Raw genomic sequence first — 21,602 nt, 5'->3', positions numbered from 1 at the left:
TGGGCACTGAAGTGTAAGTGTAATACTATACAGCCTGTCTCTGTTGTGCAACGCTAATAAGGACCCCAAAAAAACAATAGGACTTTTTTTTTTTTTTTTTTTCTTTAGCAAAAGAAAAAGATTCATGTAGAAACAAGCAATGTCTTGCATTTGGGTATTTCTCATCACCTTTTTACCTTAAAGCTAAAAAAAGAAAAGAAATTAAAATGGTAAATAAACACTCGCCCTCAGAATGTCATTTGCAGATGTTCGCTAATGCAACAAACCTGAACAAAACCTCCATTGAAAAGGATTTAAGTCATAGCAATACGCACACTGTATTAAAGTGTACAATTTGTGTCAAGGTTCATTGATTCTAATAAAATACTTTTTAAAATCCATATACATTTCATATATTCATCTTTTTTGGTATATGGATCCAAAATAGATATTGAAATCATAAATGGGGTGTGTTGGGGGGGGGGGACAGAAATAAAACTCAGAAGCTACGAATGTTGTCACCTCCCCCTGTAGAGAGAGGGGGGAGGGGAGGGGACTGGCCAAGCCATACAGCGCAGTATAACACCCACGTTAGCTCATTAGACACGCACAGTCGTGATCAAGGCACAGGGATCTTCTAAAAGTTATTTTTTTTCAATAAAGTTGTACAAAATAATACATTTTACAGTCTGTACAAGAATAATAGTTGAGCAGTAAAGTAAAGACAGACGTACAAAGAGCAAGGGGAGGAGGGATGGAAAGAGGAAGGGAGGGAGAGAGATGAAGGGACTGAGGAAGGTGAGAGGGATGGGGGGGAATGACACCATGAGTAAAGATTAGTGTCCCATTTGTCATTGTCTTCTTTGTCTTTTCTTAATTTCAAGATTACTTTTTTCTCTAAAAACAAAACAAAGAGCGTCGCCAGTAAAGTAACAGTGCAGGGTACGGTAAAGTGAGAGAGGAAAGGAGAAAGAGGTGACGGGTGGAAGGGAGGAAGGGAGAGAAGAGTGTATTTAAGAGAAAGAGCGCACAGGGCACAATGGCACAACAGTCTACACAGACAAACCAACTGTGGAGACGGTAGAAGGGTTAATGAGATCTGTAACGTAGATGGTGCTGTACTGTAGAGTCAGGATTCTGGCTCTCCACCAAGTTCAGTAAAAGTTTGCCTTTTTTTTCTTTTTTTTCTTCCTGTTGTACCAAAAAGGCAAAGTCAGGTGACCATCCTGGAGAGGAGGAAGGGCATTGTCATTGTTGCCATAGGTGTGTCTGATCTCTTCCTTAGATCTCACCGAGATATGGTCCCTCCTCCTCTTCCTCACAAACAGCCTCTGTTCCAGCCGCTGTCACTGCGACAGTCAGCTAGCCAACCAGCCAGGTGTCCTATAAGCCAGCCAACTAGCCAGCAAGTAGACAACAAAAACTCTGGGCTCACCCTGCCCATGCAGTCCAGTTAAAGCGTGTGTTCTTTTTCTGTATGCAAGCAGGTATTTGAGGGTAAGAGAGCAGGTGTAGATGTCTGTTTCTGTGAGAGAATGTGTGGTGTATGTGTGTTTGTGTGTGTGTAACAAGGGAATTTACGTGACAATAAATGACCAAAGAGTTTGGGAGATAGTTGTGTTTGTGTGTGTGCGAATTCTTATGGGTTCAAGTCCTGAGCACAGTGCTAAAGTACAGTAGAGTTCCGTTCTATATGCTGTGACCCAACGCACCCTCCAGGCGGCGCTGTGGAGCTCTGTATCTGTAGTCTGACCTCATCCATCGCCCTGGAGACAGACCACACCCACACAGACTAGAGCAGGTTGCAGGTCAGGAGGTGTAGTGGGGGGGTGGGAAGGGGGGAGTGGCCAGGGGTAAGGGGGTAGGGTGGGGAATACAGGAGTAGACCATAGGTGGGAGGGGGGGGGGGGTCCAGAGTCTGTGTTTCGGCCCCCTCCCATCACAAGAGCTCGTACTGCCTCAGGTGCATCCTCTGGATGATGTCACGACAGTCGTTGAAGACGCGCCGAATGTTTTCTGTGTCAACGGCGCAGGTGAAATGGGGGTAGCAGTAGTGGCGGCCGTCACCGCTGGCTGTGCTGATCCTCTGCAGAACACACACACACACAGGAAGAATTAGGTCTATTCCGCAAGCTGTTCAAAGTGATTGGTTTATGAAAACAATAGGATGGGTGTTTCTGCACCTACCAGGAACTCATCTCTTATAAAGTACTTTGCCCTTGTGACACGAGGGTCCTCACCAGGTTCCGGTGATGCTGAGGAAGAGGAGGAGAGAACTGATGAAGACGAAAACTATTAAACTAGCTTTCTCTTGTGGCAGAATGTGATAAAGCACTCATCCAGTGGATAATGGTTCATGTGAGTGTGTGTGAGAGTGTGTGTGTGTTTTCTCACCATCGTCCGGTGTGGTGTACCGCGCAAACTCTGGGAAGTATTCTTCTATCTTGGATTTCCCTGCCAGAACTTTCTCTGCTAGCAGGTCCTGCTTATTCAGGAACAGGATGACGGAGATGGTCCGCAGCCACCTAGACACACACAAATGTTGTATTCAAAACATATACACAATGTGTGTGTGTGTGCGGGCGCGCTCGCTCGCTCGCGTAGTAACTTGTTACCTGTTGTTCCAGATGTTCTTGAACAGGTTAAGGGCTTCCTGTAAACGGTTGGTCTGGTTGTCCTCCCGGATCACCATGTTGTAGCTGCTACTTGCCACCACGAAGATAATGGCCGTTACATCTGTGTGTGAGGCAGACAGAGGAGCAGGAGAAGGAGTGAGCATACAATGTAAGTAAAGAGAGGTAAAGAGGGAGACAAAAAAGAGTAAGGATTTAAGCTGAATATGAGATATACATGTCTGTATCACCCTGTGTGAACCTGAAATCTAAGTTGTGTCAGTGTAAAGGTGCATCTCTCAACAGGACGTTGAAACGTTACCATTAAAGCACTGGATCCATTTCCGACGTTCATCCCTCTGGCCTCCAACATCGAACATGCTGGAGGGGAGGAGGGGGTAGAGAAACAGAAAGTTAGTCAAGGAGACTGGCCTAGCAGACACCGCCACCCTGTGGGTAAACTAGGAATCACATCTAAAGAGCTTACCCACCTACAGTAGGCATGCACTGGTGAATAATGTATTTTCAATTAATACCTGGACCAGGACTCCTGCTTTGCAAAAATTCTACTTCCTGTGCGCCATACTTTACATGGATTATACTTACTGGAAATTGACCTTGTCCACCTGGAATCTCGTCTCGAAGATCCCAGAAGTGAGCACTCTGCACCTCAGCAGATCCTGTCAGAAGGGTAGAAGGTTACGTCCTCCAGTGCATAATAGCATTTTGTATACATTGCATCAGGAGTTTCAGAGAGGAAACCACAGTCAGGTTTTGAGGACCTCCTCAACACATACAGTCAGACACACAGTGCAAAATTAACACAGGAGGGTGTGCATGCACACACTGTCACACGCCCCCTTTCCCACGCAAACACACTTACCTGGTCTGTGGGAGTGTAGTCATTCTGTTTGACAATGTCAATCTTGTCAAGAAAACTGCAGAGATCAGGGAGAGAAAGGTGTAAGGAGGACAGCAAGGCAGCCAATCAGACAGCATTGAATCAACATAACGTTCAACCTTACTGGTAACTATCTACATAACAACTGAACTACACCACAGGGTAATACCTACAGTGCATCGGGAAAGTATTCACAGCACTTCACTTTTTCCACATTTGGTTATGTTCCAGCCTTATTCCAAAATGGATCCAATTCATCTTTTTTCTCAAAATGATTCACAAAATATAACCCATAATAACAGAGTGAAAAAGGTTTTTCATATTTTTAATAGATTTGTAAAAAATAAATAATAAATACAGTACATAAGTTTTCACACCCTTTGATCAATACTTTGTGGAAGCGCCTTTGGCAGCAATTACAGCCTCAAGTCTTTTTGAGTATGATGCTTGGCACACCCATTTTTGGGGAGTTTCTCCCATTCTTCTTTGCAGGACCTCTCAACCTCCATCAGGTTGGATGGGGAGCGTTGGTACACAGCTATTTTTGTATCTCTCCAGAGATGTTCAATGGGTTCAACTCTGGGCTCTGGCTGGACCACTCAAGAACATTCATAGTTGTCCCAAAGCCACTCCTTTGTTTTCTTGTGTGCTTAGGGTTGTTGTCCTGCAGGAAGATGAACCTTCGCCCCAGTCTGAGCTCCAGAGTGCTCTGGAGCAGGTTCTCATCAAGGATATCTCTGTACATTGCTGCATTCATCTTTCCCTCGATCCTGACTCGTCTCCCAGTTCCTGCCACTGAAAAACATCCCCACAGCATGGTGCTGCCACCACCACGCTTCACTGTAGGGATGGTATTGGCCAGGTGATGGATGAGCAGTGCCTGATTTCCTCCAGACATGACGCTTGGCATTCAGACCAAAGAGTTCAATCTTTGTTTCATAACACCAGATAGTTTTGTTTCTCATGGTCTGAGAGTCCTTCAGGTGCCTTATGGCAAACTCCAGACGGGCTGTCATGTGCTTTTTACTGAGGAGTGGCTTCCATCTGGCCACTCTACCATAAAGGCCTGATTGGTGGAGTGCAGAAGAGATGGTTGTTTTTCTGGAAGGTTCTCCTTTTGTCACAGAATAACGCTGGAATTCTGGCAGAGTGACCATCGGGTTCTTGGTCACCTCCCTGACTAAGGCCCTTCTCCCCCGATCGCTCAGTTCGGCCGGGCGGCCAACTTTAGGAAGAGTCCTGGTGGTTCCAAACTTCTTCCATTTATGGATGATGGAGGCCACTGTGCTCAATGGGACCTTCAAGGCTTTTTCTGTACCCTTCCCCAGATCTGTGCCTCGATGCAATCCTGTCTCGGAGGTCTACAGACAATTCCTTGGACTTCATAGCTTGGTTTGTGCTCTGACATGCACTGTCAACTGTGGGCAGTTATATAGAGGTGTGTGCATTTCGAGATCATGTCCAATGAACTGAATTTACCACAGGTGGAATCCAATTAAGTTGTAGAAACATCTCAAGGATGATCAGTGGAAACAGGATAAACCTGAGCTCAATTTTGAGTGGTTGTGAATACTTATGTACATACGATTTGAGTTTTTAAATTATTATTCTTTTTAAGAGATTTGCAACAGTTTCAAAACTTTTTACATTATCATTATATTGTGTGTAGAATTTTGGGGGAAAAATTCATTTAATCCATTTTGGAACACGGTTGTAACATAACGTGGGGGAATCATTTATTCTAATTCCCACCAAAACCCTAACTCAACCGATCCACAAACAAGGTGTTTGGTGATGATGTAGAACAGCAGACCTTCATAGCTTAAACAAGTATAAAAGTTATGTGCTGGAATAAACCTTGTTTGTACATTGCTCTGTCCATAATAGAATGTCTATGTCTTCAGTTGTAATTCCATAAGAGTCACTGCAGGGTTAACTAACCTACATTTATGGTAGTTTGAGATGGGCTGATGGGAGTCTAGTGACCTCCACACAGTCTTTGAGCCGTGTGTGTGTGTGTGTGTGTGTGAGAGGAGACGGGCATGCTGGCCACAGTGTGAAGAGGCAGAGAGGAATGCCAGAAGGCTGGATAAGCAGGAATGTGGCAGGCTGGGGTGAAATGTGACAGGAATTACTCCAGGTGAGACACAAAGCTGAAACCAGTCTGCACTGACAGTTGGGTGGAGAGACGCACCAGGGACAAGCAGGAAGAGGTGGATAGACAGATGAAGGGAGAGAGAGAGAGGCCGAGACAGAAGGGTAGAGCATGACTCTGTTCACACACATGCGCATTACCACCCTTAGTTGTGGCAACAGAGATGACCACAAGACACACAAGAGCAACCTCTGCTATGGGATATCTACTCCCAAAAAACTAAACTCATGACATGTTTGCAATTCTGAATTCGGCATGATTCAGAGTAAACATGGCATTAGCCTGTTCCATCCTTTTAAATAACTTTCAATAACTCGCATGTCTACATAAGTGGGAGAAAGAATGAGTTAGGATGGAGGATGAGAGAGAAAAAGAGAGAGGGGAAGGGAGGGAGGGAGCAGATAAGAATAGAAGGGAGTGAAAGAGATGGAGGACATGAGTGTGTTTATGTGTGGGAGTCACTGACAGAGGGAGAGAGAAAAAATGACATAAAGAGAAAGAAAAAGATGGAGAAAATGAAAGCGTAGAGTCTGACATTACAGAGCAGATTCAAAAATAGCTCCCTAGCGCCCTGGCCTCCAGCATGGTTGCCATGGAGACAGAACCACAGGCGCTATAAATAGACTATCAGCTCCAAATCTTGTGTGACTGGAGTAGGGCCAGCGAGAGAGAGAAAAAAGGAGAGGGAGGGGAAAAGAGAGAAAGAGAAAGAAAAGACTGAGGCATTTGTGAGAGAGGGAGAGGGAGGGAGAGAAAAAGGGAGCGGGACAGTCTGTGTGAGCAAGAGAGCACTGCAGAGTGGGAGAGAACGACAGAGAGAGGGAGGGAGGGAACAAAAGATTGGACTGTACCATCTATGCCACCTGAGAGGGGAGGGGGTCTCCTACACCAATACAATACACAGCACTGTTCCAAACATCCTTACACACACCATGCTACTGGATACATAACGTTGTCAGATGAAACATCACACCACCTTCCCAGAAAACCCGACAGGCTCAAGCCAGTGCTGTTTAGTGATGTTTCCCTCCCACCACTCCTGTGTTGGTTAGACCTCCCTCTCTTACTCCATATGACTCAGGAGCTGCCATTTTTGGTCCCTGTCATTGCAAATTCCCGAGATCAGGTGATAGAATGCTACACCTCACAGCTTAGGAAAAAAGAGGGAAAGTAAGAGACAGACAGAGATAGAGAGACAGCAAGAGAGACATAGAGAGAGAGGAAAGGGGGGAAGGTTGAATGTGAGCAAAAAAAAAAGCATAAGTAAAAAGGAAAGCCGTAATCTTTGTGCGTTCGTGTAAAAAAAAAAAAAAGAATGAATGAAAACATGGAGGAAAATTTTACTGCTTGTGATAACCTGTATTGTGCTATTCCTTCAATAAATACATTATATATATATATAAAAAGGAAAGCCATGAAAGAGCGTACAGCTCCAGAGGAATGGAGGGGGGACGACAAAAAGAAAAGACTATGGGGCTACTAAGACTATTGGTCTGGACTGGGTGGAGGAGTAAAGACAATTTTGGAATCTAGCTTTAAACTTAGTCTTTCAGCCTAACCAGAACCAGACAATTCCCCATCCACAAGAACACTAACACACCCTCCTCAACCTGCTGGGTCAAACACAGAACCCATGCCAGGCCTGGAGGGACCACACTTGGAGAAAACACACAGATCAAATACGGGAGGTGAATTTGATTGGAACTCAAATTTGATCACAAATTGGATCACTTTTGATCTGATTCTATTGTGGCAGTGACACAAGATTTCAATCAAGAGCACCTCAACCATTTGGGCAGTGTGTTTAAGGTCTGGTCATTTCTTGTGTAATACTTACTACTGAGCACAGTCGATCAGCTGGTACTCGTTGGACCTCTCGAAGCACGCCCTTACGCCCTCATCCAGCCACAGAGTTTTGGCATGCTCATAGAACTCCTGAAGAAGAGAGGAGGTAGAGAAGAAGAGACCCAAATAAAGAGAGGAAGAAGGGAAGCAAAGAAGACAAATATATCAATCGAAATTCAATATTAGCATTAACAAAGCGTAGAATAAATAAAATGCCATATCTGTGACAATAAACCAATACATCTACAACTGAATCAAGAAGTGAAGAACAGGCAGAGGGCCAGAGCTGTTGTCTTCAATCTCTTGGAGGACATCGGAGTGTGTGGTATCTTCTGTTGACAACACATGCTGTGTGCTTTGTGCAGGCCTAGGCCTGTGTACATGTTAGTAAAGGTAAATAGGGGTATGGAGATACACAATCCTACAGAGACAGTCCTGACAAACCCAGATGACCTAAGAGTTGTAGCTACCACACCTGCAAAGCTAGCAGTCCATCATGGCAGGCCTATCTTGGTGTCAGACATCTATCAGATCTAGCTGACCATGCCTGCAGACCTGAACAGAGACTCAGGAAAAAGACCAAGCATACCTAATCATACAGACCTACCAGCACACGTCCTTCAGACCTTTCCAGATCATATCTAGCAGACCTAGCTAGCAGACAGACCTAGCTAGCAGATACAGCTAACATCTATCACATCTTGCTAGCAGACAGAACTAGTTATCAAATCTTACGTCTATCAGACCTAGCCAGGAGATATAGCTAACATGAAGTATACCTTGCTGGCAGACAGAACTAGCAAGCAAAGATGGCAAACATTTAGCAGATGTAGCGAGCAGATAGACCTAGCTAGCATCCCAACTGTAGCATTCCTGATAAGGCCTAGTCTATAGACTGGCATAGGTGATCTAATTGACAGCTGGACTGCTTTTTAGGTCAGAGACAGTAAGATTACGTAGACAACTGCTAGGATGGAAACACAATTTGCAAGATTTTTCTGACGTTAAAACAAATTTAGTTTAAATGTTTGTGGGATGTTTGTCAGGCTGATGACAACAGGTGTGTCAACAGGCGAGTCACACAGGTCAACTGTCCTATCTCCAAGCCAAACACACACTTCCTGGTTCAACACCTATTGCATAAGGAGGGAATGTCCACACAGGTGACCACTCAGTACTAGATGCTGTCTACTCTAATGACAGGGAAATACGCACAAAGACACATGAGCACACACATGAAAGACAGGCACGCTCACACACGCACGCTGACACACGCACAGGACCCTTGACAGGAACAGCGATCAGGACATCATCTTCCCCTATTTACATAACATTTACGCAGCTATACCACGTTCAACAGTGGGCTTACTGGACGAAAGTACAGTAGAGAAAGCCTTCCCTGCATGCACTTCTTCTCAAGAGCTCCTCCTCACAGGCCTTGGTAACAGAGTCGTCCTTCATCATCTGTCATGCGCTTACGGAGAGAGAAAAAACTCCCTTTCTAGTGACTCCTTATTGCGTTACAGAAGACTAACCACAATTCTTTGGGGGACAGAGACTCAATGCCATATTGTTTTCCTCAGTCGGTTGTGCGGGGCCGTCTGAAGGGGAAGTGAGTTCTGTTTCCTTTCCATCATTCCCATGTCAGCCTCTCCTCAGACAGACAGCTGTATGTTGTGTTCATCACAGGCACTGCTTCCAATAAGATAGACCAATCAGGTGAACTAGCCGCATCTGGACGATCAACATGTCTTCCTACAGCTGTAGGACCAACACCCCTCCAGGGGGACATGCATCCAAAGATGCCAAATATCAGGTTGTGTCCTACGTATACGCCAGACTCTGGAAACAAACTCGGCAGCACAGAAACTCCGCCTGTGTGTGTGAACTGGAATACCAACTCTGAAGTTCCATGTTCATAACAGTGGCTGCCTGCACTCATCCCCTCGGTCCTTTCCCCCCTCCCCCATGTCCTACTCTCTCTTTTTCAACCTGCTGTACTTTGAGATCAGGTGACCCGTCTAACCGGTTCCTTCTACGCCTCACGGGAAGGATGGGAGGAGGAGTGGATGGGGTAGGAGGTGTGTGTGTGTGTGTGTGTGTGTGTGTGTGTGTGTGTGTGTGTGTGTGTGTGTGTGTGTGTGTGTGTGTGGGGAGGGGGGGGGGGGGGTGTGGAGAGGAGGTAGTGGGGTGGAGACATGACTGGGAAGACAGGATGGAGGTGAGAGGAGGAGATGGCTTAGAGAGAGTTAGAGGATCAGGACAGACTGACAGAACCAGGAGAGGATAGATATGATCATGGGGGAAGAGGGGTGGGCAGTGGACCAGGTGGCTTTTGTCTACTGAGGCTTCCTCGGCCTTCTGAGAACAGCTTTGACCCTTGGGATTCAGTGTAAACTGACCGCAACTAGGGATGTGACAAGAAAAAACTGATGTTACTCAACTAACTAACAATAGCACAAGGAGTCATGGACGATCAAACATGGCTAACTGAACTCTCCATGTCCATCCTATTTTCACCCAGCTCAGGTCTAAGGAAGCAGAAGGAAAACAGGCCAGGTCTACGAAGAAGCACAAAAGCTTGCTCTGAGGCGCCATTGTGTGAGGTTGGGGGCCTGGTGTGGCTCCCAGGGGGGGTGTTTAGTGTTGTTAAACAGCTCGACAGTAAAGCTGAGGTGCTGTGGGACCTCCTGGCTCCGTCCCTCGGCTCTCTCTATTACCTGGCTAAGATACCACAGAGACAGGCGCTGTGCTCATTAGAGCTCCAACAGCTCACACAGCAGCCTGGGTCTAGAGCTCCCAGCGTACCTGGGGGCCGCTGGCCAGGGTTGTGATTACACACAGCACACCCGCATGCAACCACACACGCGCATGCACTCGACCCTAATTACCGAGAGAGAACAAGAGCAATACAATCAAAGAGTGTGTGTGTTTGTGTGTGGCTAGTGGTTCTACTTACGGATGGAAACTCAAAGTCTTTCTGCTCCTTCTGACAGAGGACGTACTGGATCCGGTACTGGTTCTCTGGGCTGGCCAGCTGCACTGGGGGCGTCAGGGTACTCATAGCTGTTACTATGGTCTGGGGAGTGGAGGGCACACACACACATTGTTGTCATTCTTCTAGGTTTATTAGACAGTACATTGCTTTGGTGGTTATCCCTGTCAAAGGGTTGATATTGAATGGAAAAACTTACCTCTATAGCTTCTTTAATGTTATTCTTGATGTCTTGTATTTTCTGCTTTTTCTCTCTGCAACAGAATAACAGAAGGTTAAGTGTTCCATCTCAACCTATTCCCATTGAACCGTACCTGAAAGAGCCAAACTGGCCCACTATAACAGCAGCCCTGATGGGGGAGGGGGGGGCTATGGTCCTCTCTCTGACCTGCCTGGGGAGGGGGACTGGGGGGAGGGGGCTGATACTGGTAGAGGGCAGAACCTTCTAGAAGTGACTGACTAGTAAGTATCTGAGACAGAACCACAAATACACTAGGGGGAAGTGGAGGATGTCCGTGTTTACATGAAATGAGAGACAGAGATAGACAAGAACACATAGAGATGTATGGTAAGTGAGACAGGGATTGTAAAGGTTTGTGTTCGACAGAAGAAGGAGAGAAAGAGAGATAGAGAAAGCAAGAGAGGGGGGAGTAAAGATAAAGGCGGGGGGGGGTGGACACGCCCTCTTGTTTATTGGGTTAGGAGGGAGATTGAGAAGGCCTTGTTTACATTTTCAACATGATAGTCATTAAAAATCACATGGCTCTTACAAAGCGGTGTGTGTACACTCAGATGTGTGTGCGTGTGTGAATGTGTGCCTATGTGTGCGTCAATGTGTGTGTATGCAGGGGAGAGAAAGTGAGACAGAAAATGGGAAGCTTGTGAGGAATAGTGGAGGTTTATGTTTCAGGACTTCCTGATGAACTCAACAACACAGGGACAGGACTACAACACACATTTCTTCTGTGGTACTTTCAAAGGATGCCACCAATACATACTTGTTAACGACAGTTAGTTCATCCATAGCTATGTAGACGGGCATAAAGCAACACCATAATCAATCTGGACTACAGATGTGAGCACAACATTTGTGCTGGTATAGACTAACACACACAACACAAGCAAGAACATGTTTTTGGTGGAGCACAAAAACACACTTTCAAGTGTTGAGGAGTCACGAGATGGATCACACGCCATTGTACGCCTTAGGTGCTGATCTGCTAGTCCCAGTGCTGGATCTTCACACACAAGGACGACCATGTACACACACAAACACACCCCCAACACACCACAGGTCACCCGTTCCATGAAGAGGGTTTCTGTTTAGTCTTAAGAAACTTTGAAACACTTCTAGAAATGTTATTAAAAATGATATTCGTCCTGATCAAACAGTACAACAGCAGTTGTCAGAATTTCCCTTCTTCGAACAGATGTGACTGGTGTAGTTATGGTATTCAGATTAAGAATTCATATTGAGGCAGAAAGGCTCCATTGCTACCTCAACACACACACACACACACACACACACACACACACAGGGAAACACACCTGAGGAAGCTCCCTCACCTTGCTGTAAAACTAAATTGTGCATCCAGCGTGGTGAAACGTTTCTCAACGTTGCAGAAATAGAAGTACTGTCCAAGCATTTCTGTTTGATCCACAGTACATGTTTCTATGTCGACATTGAGACACCCTTCCAATAACCCATCCATCAAAACATGCCCGGATTACCATATGAGATCCAAGCTGAGACTGAAACCACAGCCTAAGTGTTGGTAGCACCACCCCTCTTCCCATCTGAACCTTTCAGACCGAAAGATACTTACTCTGCATTGAAGCCATTGACGTGCAGGATCCTCATCTGCTTGACTATAGTGCTCTTCCCTGACTCTCCAGCCCCTGAAGAAAGAGATGGGAGGAGACACAGAGAGACAGACAGACAGATCGAAAGAAATCAAATCAAAGAGATCCAAGTGTAAGAGGGAGAGATGGGATAGTGAGATCCAGACAGAAATGGAAAGAGGAGAGAGAGAGAGAGAGAGAGAGAGAGAGAGAGAGAGAGAGAGAGAGAGAGAGAGAGAGAGAGAGAGAGAGAGAGAGAGAGAGAGAGAGAGAGAGAGAGAGGGGATATGAATATTAGAACATATTTGGCATCAAAAACATGACTTATGTCTTCTACGGCAGAACCACAAAATAAAACTGGACTGGACAGACAGTCTCAGAGTTCAAAGGGACACATCTACCATGAGGTATCCCCCATCACCACAAAATACTTCTAGTCACACAAATGCAAATGTAAAGGCCTTTCAGTTTTATATATTTGGTTTATAGGGGTTCTTATAGCCAACATAAAAGACCCATGGCCACTAAAACCACACTGACTACAACTCCTAATGACATTCTATCCTTCTTGAGAATCACAGTTCCCATCCTGGGCAGGACTGGTGTACTAATCCAGGAATAGTGGACAGCGACTGACCAGGTTAGCAAACTCGGCCAGGTATGACTGGTTTGAGGTACTGGTTGCTAGGTGAACAAGTTCACAGTTTGCAGACAAGGGCTGAAAATTAAGACTGAGGTAAAAAGTCAGATAAACAGTAGAGATGAAGACTGTATAGCCATCCAAATGACAGAATATTGTCACTTATCTTCACATGGTGAAAACTATGACTAATTACCAAGTACCAGTTTTCTACATCTGAGAACTTGCTCTACAGCCCAGATCTGACCATCAGTGTGATGACATCAGGAGAATATCCTCTCTTATGATAGTCTGGATGTAGAATCTCATAAAATCATCATGTGAACTCTGCCACATTAACCAGAGCGTTTACAGTTGACACCATTAACATCACCTGCAGGCCTGCCTGACAGTGATTAAGAAGTAAACAGTAAACCGCCAGTGCTACTAAACAGGTATTGTTATGGTTATCTTCTGCTTTTGCCTGCTGTTACCACAACTTCCTCCAAGTAGGAAATACTGGTATGTCATTTAATATACTCTTCATGGGCATTCTCTAATCAAATATTATCATTAACATGGGTACATTATGACTGCTTGTGCATGATAACACTGTACTATCATCAGAGTTCAGAAGAGACAGTACAGACCAGAAGAATGGGAATAGCCCTCAGTTAGCTACAAAAGCTTCACTCATAATGGCAGGCCTGTGTTCATAGCAACAGGCTGTTGCATTTGTGCTTCCGAAGTACACACGCACGAACAACCACATGTTGAGGGGGTAACAATCTAATAGACCCCTGGTAATGTTTGGAATGCAACAATATATCTGATTTACTGTTGTGGCTGAATAAAGTGATCTTCCTGAAGGCTACATACACACATGGCTGAGGAGGTGAATGTCAGCTTGTAACACACACTCAACCATAGCAGTACAAAATGCAGGAGGTCCTAGTTTGGCAACTCAATAATCCACTTCACACATCAGATAGCACAGTGTACTGTATATACAGGACGAAAACTATAGGTTGGAACCAGCCTGGCCTGGCCTGCACCAGATCTGGTACCTGTTTCATGAACTCACCCAGAAGTAGTAGTCTGTGTGTTGCTCTGTATAACTGTTTGTCCTTCTGAAGCTGCTTCTCTATCTTTTTGTTTGCTTCTCTTTGAGCCTTCTCCTCATTTCGCTGGTCTTCCGTCTTACTGTTGCTCAAACAACCCATCTTCCCGCAAGAAAAGGGGTCCAGGGGAGGGGGGGTGTGTGGAAAAAATAAATAAATAAACAAACTATTCTAGATCCCTCGTTTGACCCACGAATTTGGGAGCAATATCAACGACATGTATACAGTTTGAAGTTTAGTGTTGCGTCAAACTAATGTCTGTGTAACAATGTTGCCGTCCTTGGTTGGAAATTATGTGTCCATAATGCGTATTTTCACTAGATTCTGCTGTCAGAAGGGCCAGGATACTGCTAGTGACGACATCAAGGCCGCCTTCTCAGTTTTGTCAATTCTCTTCGGGTTTTCCTTCCTCACGTGTAGTTTTTATGTACCGATAAAGATTATAATCCACAGATTAATGTGTTAATATACGCTTTTACTTGTTATGATTCCAACTGAACACAACATAAATAACCTATTTTTATTTCACGAGCGGCCCGGGTCTCACGTCTCACTGTTGCCCGTGACAGCTACCCAAACTCGGCATGACAGAATAACTCCGACTGTCAAATGGCACGGATCTTTTTGACACTGTTTAAAAAAAGCATTTCTTTAAAGAAAATTGATGTTTTCAATGTATTTCCGTAAAGCCTGTCTTTCCCCACGCAGTGACGACAGAGGGACACTAGAAAAATATTTACACCTAAACGGGCTACATGTGTAATAATTTCTCTGCTTCCGTCTTCATTAGACTCCTTTATAATATGCAAAACATGTTCAAAGGGCTTAACTGTGACTCCGGTTTTAGGGTTAGATCCTCCGAATAATTGAATTTTCCTGATTTTCCTCCTTATTTGCGATGGCTGTTCCTTGCTGGTTTTTCTCAATCCAAAGGCCCCTCTTAGTCTTCTCTTTTGTTGCTGAAATGTTTAACCCTCTTCACATGAGCAAGCTTCCTAATAACGTACGGTTAGTCTCCAACTCATTCTCAGATTGGTTTCGATTCTTCAAAACGTGACAAAAATGCTAAAATCCTTCGAATTTTTCCCGTTTCTTGCAGGTAGCCTGTAGCCCGCTGTCAGTCTCAGTTTTATATTCCTTTTTAAACCGAGTGGTAGATTGAGCCTACATGTGCATTTACATTCACAAATATGACACAGGCTATAATAACACATTCCACTGTGACGGCTGCTTCCTCCCGGGATGATCGTGGAAGTTGGAGAAGGGAATTACCTATTCTTGAAGGTATTATTTTCCCCTTTTCTCCGGGAATAGTACATAGAGATAGACAGCGCTGAAGAGACGGGGTGGGGCAAACAGCGCTCATTGAACCCTGGGAAGAACCGAGAGCTCCATCACATGATAGCTCAGAACGTCAGCATGGCGACATTCTGCGGAGAAAACGGCGCCCCCTGTAAAGAAATGGCTGACTGGACCCTCAACCCGGGGCCAATGGGAGTTTTGGGGGACCTTGATTATTTGTGCCGTGTGCGTTGGCTTTGCATGTCAAATAGAAATGTATCTATTAAATCAACCTTTGCGGCCACAAAGTAGCCTGTGCGCCTTCTGTCATTCCTTCCAGACAGTGTTATGAAAAAATGTTAGTGGCTCCAGGTGGCCAGATCAGTGTGGAGAGTAGCCAGGTCCTCTGTCCGAACCGCAGCAGCAGCAGCCCATTCCTCCTGTAGCTGAACATGGTGGCCAGGCAACAAGGAGCAAAAATACCTTCGACTGACACCCTGTGGCCACACATTGTAATGTCCTGTCAGGTCCCAATGGGTTCAAGAACCCCACACCCCTCTCTCTCTCTCTCTCTCTCTCTCTCTCTCTCTCTCTCTCTCTCTCTCTCTCTCTCTCTCTCTCTCTCTCTCTCTCTCTATCTCTCTGTCTCACAAACACATGCTCACACATTACACGCACACAGTTAAACAGCATTTTTGACACAATGGCATATTTATCTATGTCTCTTTCTGGAACTTGATTATAGGCATGCCTACCAAATTAAGTCCAAGCATCAGCTGTGAGACCAAGACAACATGAGGGAGTCTGGGCATCTTTTGGCCTCGGTCTTATGCTCAAAAACACAAATCCCTGGTAAGTTTTGAGATAATACACACACACTGTCACTAATTCTCTCCTGCCCTGTCTACAATCTAACATATTGATAATCAAATAATTGACAGCACACACAGTTTGAATGAGCAGAGAGACTGAGCAAACTATTGCAGATGTAATATGGAATGTACATGAATGATCAAATCCAAGAATTGCACACACAAAATGCAAAATTTCTCGCATCTCTTGCAAAAGGAAGCACTGCATTCAAAATATCACCAAGACGTTTTGAAAGCAAACATTTGTCTTACGTTGCAAACACCTTTGCCATAATATTACATTTTTGGATATGCCACATACACACAGTTATTCAGAATCTAAATCTCTTCTTTCATGAGCTCCTATGTACATTTCTGTTATGGCAAAGATGTTGAAAAATGCATGGTAAACACAAAAACAAGATTGAAACCAAAATTTTTTTAACTAAGTATTTGTGGTTGTGAATACAGTATTACACAGTACGAAAGAAAGACTGTAGTATGACAGAAACCAAACCTAGTTTTGAAAAAGGGGATTACGGAATGGTGTGTGTGTGTGTGTGTGTGCGTGCGTGTGCGCGCCATGAACAGGAGCATACAGTAATATATACTATTTTCTACAATATTGTAAGAATGTCTTCTTACAGTCACTGTACTGTTGCACAGTATGATACAGTAATCCACCAGACTGTGACCATCATGCAGTGCACTGCAGTCCATTGATGCGTGGGTGCCAAAATATATGTATGTGTATAGTATACCGTGTGTTGTGCTGAAACAGCTATTATGTGTACATTAGAACATGTGTACATTACAGTAGATTGTTACATAGCTGTCATAATTTCTACAGTAAAGGTTCAAATTATACCCACCACTGTAAATCGACTCAAATTAGGCTATTTATAGGCCTATTCCTAAGCCATAATTGGTTAGTGTTGAGTAAAGCAATGAGTGCTTGCACATGTGAGGAGTTAGTGTGAGGCCCTGATGAATTAGTGTGGCACTTTGATTGGTTGTGTTTGAAAAAGGAAATCAAGAGAATTTTGTGTGTTACGTGAAGAACTGGGTGTTGTGTTTTGCAAAAAGTGTTTTATGAAATTGAAAACTGAGTGAAAGGCCAAAAATGTGTGTTGTGGTTTTGCAAATTTGATGTGTGGTTCTGGTGTTTGATTGTCAGGTTTCAGAAATTGTGTGACAAGTAAGGATTTGACGTGTAAGCAGTTGGAAAAAACTGTAAAGGGACATTTCACAATATTCTCCTCACACTTGAGGGACAATTGTATGGAGTTAGATTAGTTTCATAATTCAAACAAACAAACGCAACACGATTCAAACAAACTTAACACGATCCAAACAAACGTAACACGATTCATACAAACATAACACGATTCAAACAAACAAACGTAACACGATTCACAAATGTATTTCGTGATTCACAAATGTAACGCGATTCACAAATAAATGACCCTATTACATTCGTTTGCAACCTGACAAACACAAGTTACAAATCCCTGCATTCGTTGGTGTGAATCCTTGCATTCGTTCGTGTGGATTTTTGGAACTTTCCTGACGCGCTTTGATCCACAAATGCATTTTTTCTAAAAGATATCCTCAGCAGCCTATCAGGTCGTCTCTTCCAATTTTAGCCAATCACCGGAGAATGTCTAATATGGGTAGACGGGCTCTGCGTTAGCCTAGGAAACACGGAAAATGACTAAACATGAATCCTGCCATTCTCAACAATATTTAATCAGGTATGATCATCGGTTTAATAAGAGTAACAAGCAATATTTCACCTACATGCAACCAGACGACATTGCTCATGATCTGAAGGAGACGATGTCCGTCATTATGGCAGGTTGTTGAAGTCCACATAGACACGTTAATGTGATTGGCTAAAATTGGAAGAGACGACCTGATAGGCTGCTGAGGATATCTTTTAGAAAAAATGCATTTGTGGATCAAAGCGCGTCAGGAAAGTTCCAAAAATCCACACGAACGAATGCAAGGATTCACACCAACGAATGCAGGGATTTGTAACTTGTGTTTGTCAGGTTGCAAACGAATGTAATAGGGTCATTTATTTGTGAATCGCGTTACAATTGTGAATCACGAAATACATTTGTGAATCGTGTTACGTTTGTTTGAATCGTGTTACGTTTGTTTGTTTGAATCGTGTTATGTTTGTATGAATCGTGTTACGTTTGTTTGGATCGTGTTAAATTTGTTTGAATCGTGTTGCGTTTGTTTGTTTGAATTATGAAACTAATCTAACTCCATACAATTGCAGTTATGTCTTCTCAACACTAGATGGGTCCAACCCCACAATTATTAACAGTAAGATCAACATGGGTCAAACAATATGTGAAATCCTCTTCACTCTGAATGCAGGTTGATGCTATGCTTGGTTGAGCTTGACTGATACGAGTGGACATGATCAGGTAAAATGAGTAGTAAAAGAGTAAACCTTAGCACTTGGCCCGCTGAAGGAACACAAGTAAATGCACGTTTTAGTATTTGAAGCTCCTACAATATAGATGCAGGCTCAACACATTACCAACGTTAGACCAAGACAACCTCCCAGAGGTTGCCACCTGTAGTTTTATAACACCTAACTAGGAGACATGAAGTCTGGGTGACCTGAAAGAGTTCTTGTCACCTGGGGAGAAGAGACAGTTGGTCTGAAGACAATGTGGATTCAACTGTATTGTTCTAAGGATTTAACCAATGACAGAAGAGATTTGGTATAGCTTCATGTCTGGAGGATGGACCAATGACTTTTGAGAACTGTCGTATCTATAAAATGGTCTGTTGAAGAATGTTCTGGGGGGTTCAGGGCCATCAGCTGGGTTGTGCTGGTGGGCTGGATTCTCCCGGTTCCATTCTAGAATGCTAGATGGAGCTGTATGGAATTGTCTTTGTGTTATTGTCTTATGTTTGTGTGCTGATGATGTTATGTTGGTAACGTTATTATGTTTAAATCTACCTCAAATAAACATTAACTCTATACTTCACCAGACTTCAGCTTAAAACGATTGATTGTCTGCAAAAACTTCCACAACAATATTCAAAGAGTTTCATAAATGTAATTGATGGGCTTTTTTTCTATAAAAGGATTAAGCCAGTATGTCTGTCAGAGTCTGTCTTTTTGGAGTAAACCCAGAACTACGGTTAGGCTGACCAGCTGTCCCGCTTTGCGTTGTATCGCACATTTTCAATATGCTGTGCGATATGCGACGTGCAGGACAAGGGGTGAAAATGCTATGCGATACATTGCAAGGCGGGTCAGGTGGTCACCCTAGCCACGGTTGAGGACAAGTTTAGCTGGAACTACCACTCCTGACTACCCCGCTAGTGACTGCTTCACGAGACCTGCCTGTCAGCAAGACGGGCATCCTCAGGGGGCTACTTCCTGCTTCTCAGAAGTCCTGAACATCCTTAGCGTGTTACTCAGAGCTCCACTTGAGTAGTAGTGCGCCTCCGCCTCGTCCTCTCGCTCTCCTGGTCTCCGCTGCCATTAAATAAGAGCTGCAGTCTCAGCACTCATTCCCATAATCAATGTATATATATATTCTCTGTAGTCTTCAGAGAGTAATTGAGTGGCTCTCTCCAGGGCGGAGTTGAGTCCCTTGTCAGGGCTGGGTATGAGACGCCTGCTTGCACACACATTGTTGTGTTAGCTCGCCATCGGCTGGCTTTATAACCCCACACTGACCTATGGATCAGTCCTGTAGTTCAGTTGAAGGTCCTTGCTTAGTTCAGTTTGTATTGAATGAGTGAGCCCATAGAAAAGGATAGGGATTTTTCAACTGAGTAGTTGAGTAGAGCTATTGAGTAGAGCCATTTGGAGTCTATGCTCTTAGTTAAATGAGAGACTCACACAAGAACATGTGTTGTGGGGCAGGGGTGATTACCAGTATATCAGGCAACCTCCCCCCCCCCCCTCCCCCTGAAACTTCCATCATGGGGAAGCAAATGGATGTCCGTTTAGAAGCCTCTTTAATTACAGGTTCCAGTGGCTTCCATCGACTAGCTGTTGTGTGTGTCGCTTGGTACTGGATGTATGATTCTGAGGTCCAGTTTGTTGTCCATGGATCAGTGGTGCTGCTGACAACATCAGCGTCAAGGCAGAGGAACTGCTGAGAGACTCAATACCTGGTCTGCTGCTGTCCCATCCACTTTTGTCCTGTCAGGTGAACAATTTGTGTTTAACTTTTAAGGTTCTAGCTTTAGTCAGGGGTAATACAGTCTACCTGGAACCATGTTCCCAAAGGTATTTTGTGGTACTTAATAAAGTAAAAGGTAGCCCTTTTCTAAAAACCTTTCTGCAGCTACTTTGGCCTCTGTGGCCTTGTGTCTGCGGTTAGATCTTTATAAAGAACTAATATCAATAATGAATTCCTATCCACGAAATAAACGTGTCATCCATGGCAAAACTTTGTAGTATATTGCTACGTGCCATTAATGTGGAACAGATCAAAGGTTGTCCACTTTCCACATCTCAGGTCACCAGCTCAGTGAGAAGGCTGTGCCTGTTTAAGGGATCAGGATGATAAAACGAGTAGTTTGATGGCTGAGCATTTCTCCTGATCCATCTAGCTACCCTCTCCCTGCTTTCTCCCTCCAAACTACCCTGTCCACAAGGCCCTGTCCACAGTTCATTGCTGTAGTCACAATCTCCTAATGGTCTCACTAGCATCCATGAATATTACATACACTTCCCCTTCTCCAGAGAAAACTGATGAGCCAGCCTTGAAAACAGAAGCACACACACACAGTCCAGCAACTGAGAACAGAGAACACCTCAAACATATCAGACTCCGAAATGTCTGGGTCCTGACAAAAAGTAGGTTCGCTACCGAAACACACTGAATGGTTGAACATTCTTGCGTGTGCTGAACTGATAGCAGTTGTCTCTTTTTTTATTTGTTTCTTCCTGTTTGAACGGTGAGGGTTCTTGGCAGACCTGATGATGGAGAGGAGATTTCCTTGTGAGGTAACAACACCGGATCACTGGCTTTGTGGACTGCGAAGGGATGGAGGGGCAACTTAGACAGGGAAGGGTGGGGGGAGAGAGAAGGAAGTGGCAAGGGGTGAAAGAGAGAGAGAGAAAAATGAGAGAGACATCTAGAATGAGAGACAAAGATAAGTGGAGTATAGAGAAAGACAAGGACCGATGGGTAGAAAGCATGAAATGAATAGAGGAGGCAGAAGCGAGCGAGCAAAACATCATCCCATGTATTAAAACTTCTCCTCTAACTTTGCTTCACCTGTATCTGATCTACACACTACGGTCCATGCTGTTGTTGTGTAGTTTTCGTCTCTTGGTCCTCAGATCTATTGATCCTGTCTTGTTGCTACCTTGTCTGTGGTGTCAGCAGCTGCTGAGAGGGACTGGGAG

The 21,602-nt window shown here is 44.3% G+C and overlaps 1 protein-coding gene across 2 annotated transcripts; it reads right to left on the bottom strand.

Moving 5' to 3' along the window:
• Window positions 1-690: 690 nt before the first annotated feature.
• Window positions 691-15,450, bottom strand: gnas (GNAS complex locus). Of its 2 annotated transcripts, none has more exons than XM_047040237.1 (12): window positions 14,033-15,450; window positions 12,314-12,386; window positions 10,687-10,741; window positions 10,452-10,571; window positions 7,485-7,582; window positions 3,475-3,529; window positions 3,198-3,271; window positions 2,914-2,972; window positions 2,595-2,715; window positions 2,374-2,504; window positions 2,167-2,255; window positions 691-2,065 (listed from the first exon to the last, which is right to left on the bottom strand). In XM_047040237.1, exons 1-12 carry the CDS (start codon window positions 14,169-14,171, stop codon window positions 1,919-1,921), a joined length of 1,161 nt encoding a protein of 386 aa, XP_046896193.1. In that variant the 5' UTR covers window positions 14,172-15,450; the 3' UTR covers window positions 691-1,918. The 2 variants fall into 2 exon arrangements, with proteins under 2 accessions (XP_046896193.1, XP_046896194.1); XM_047040238.1 differs by having other exon boundaries at window positions 2,167-2,234; window positions 14,033-15,449.
• Window positions 15,451-21,602: the final 6,152 nt, after the last annotated feature.

This window comes from Hypomesus transpacificus, chromosome 18 (genome assembly GCF_021917145.1).
Source record: "Hypomesus transpacificus isolate Combined female chromosome 18, fHypTra1, whole genome shotgun sequence".
In the NCBI taxonomy this organism is placed as follows: domain Eukaryota; kingdom Metazoa; phylum Chordata; class Actinopteri; order Osmeriformes; family Osmeridae; genus Hypomesus; species Hypomesus transpacificus.
Note: the sequence above shows the minus strand (reverse complement) of the source record. Positions and strands in the feature narration are given on the sequence as shown.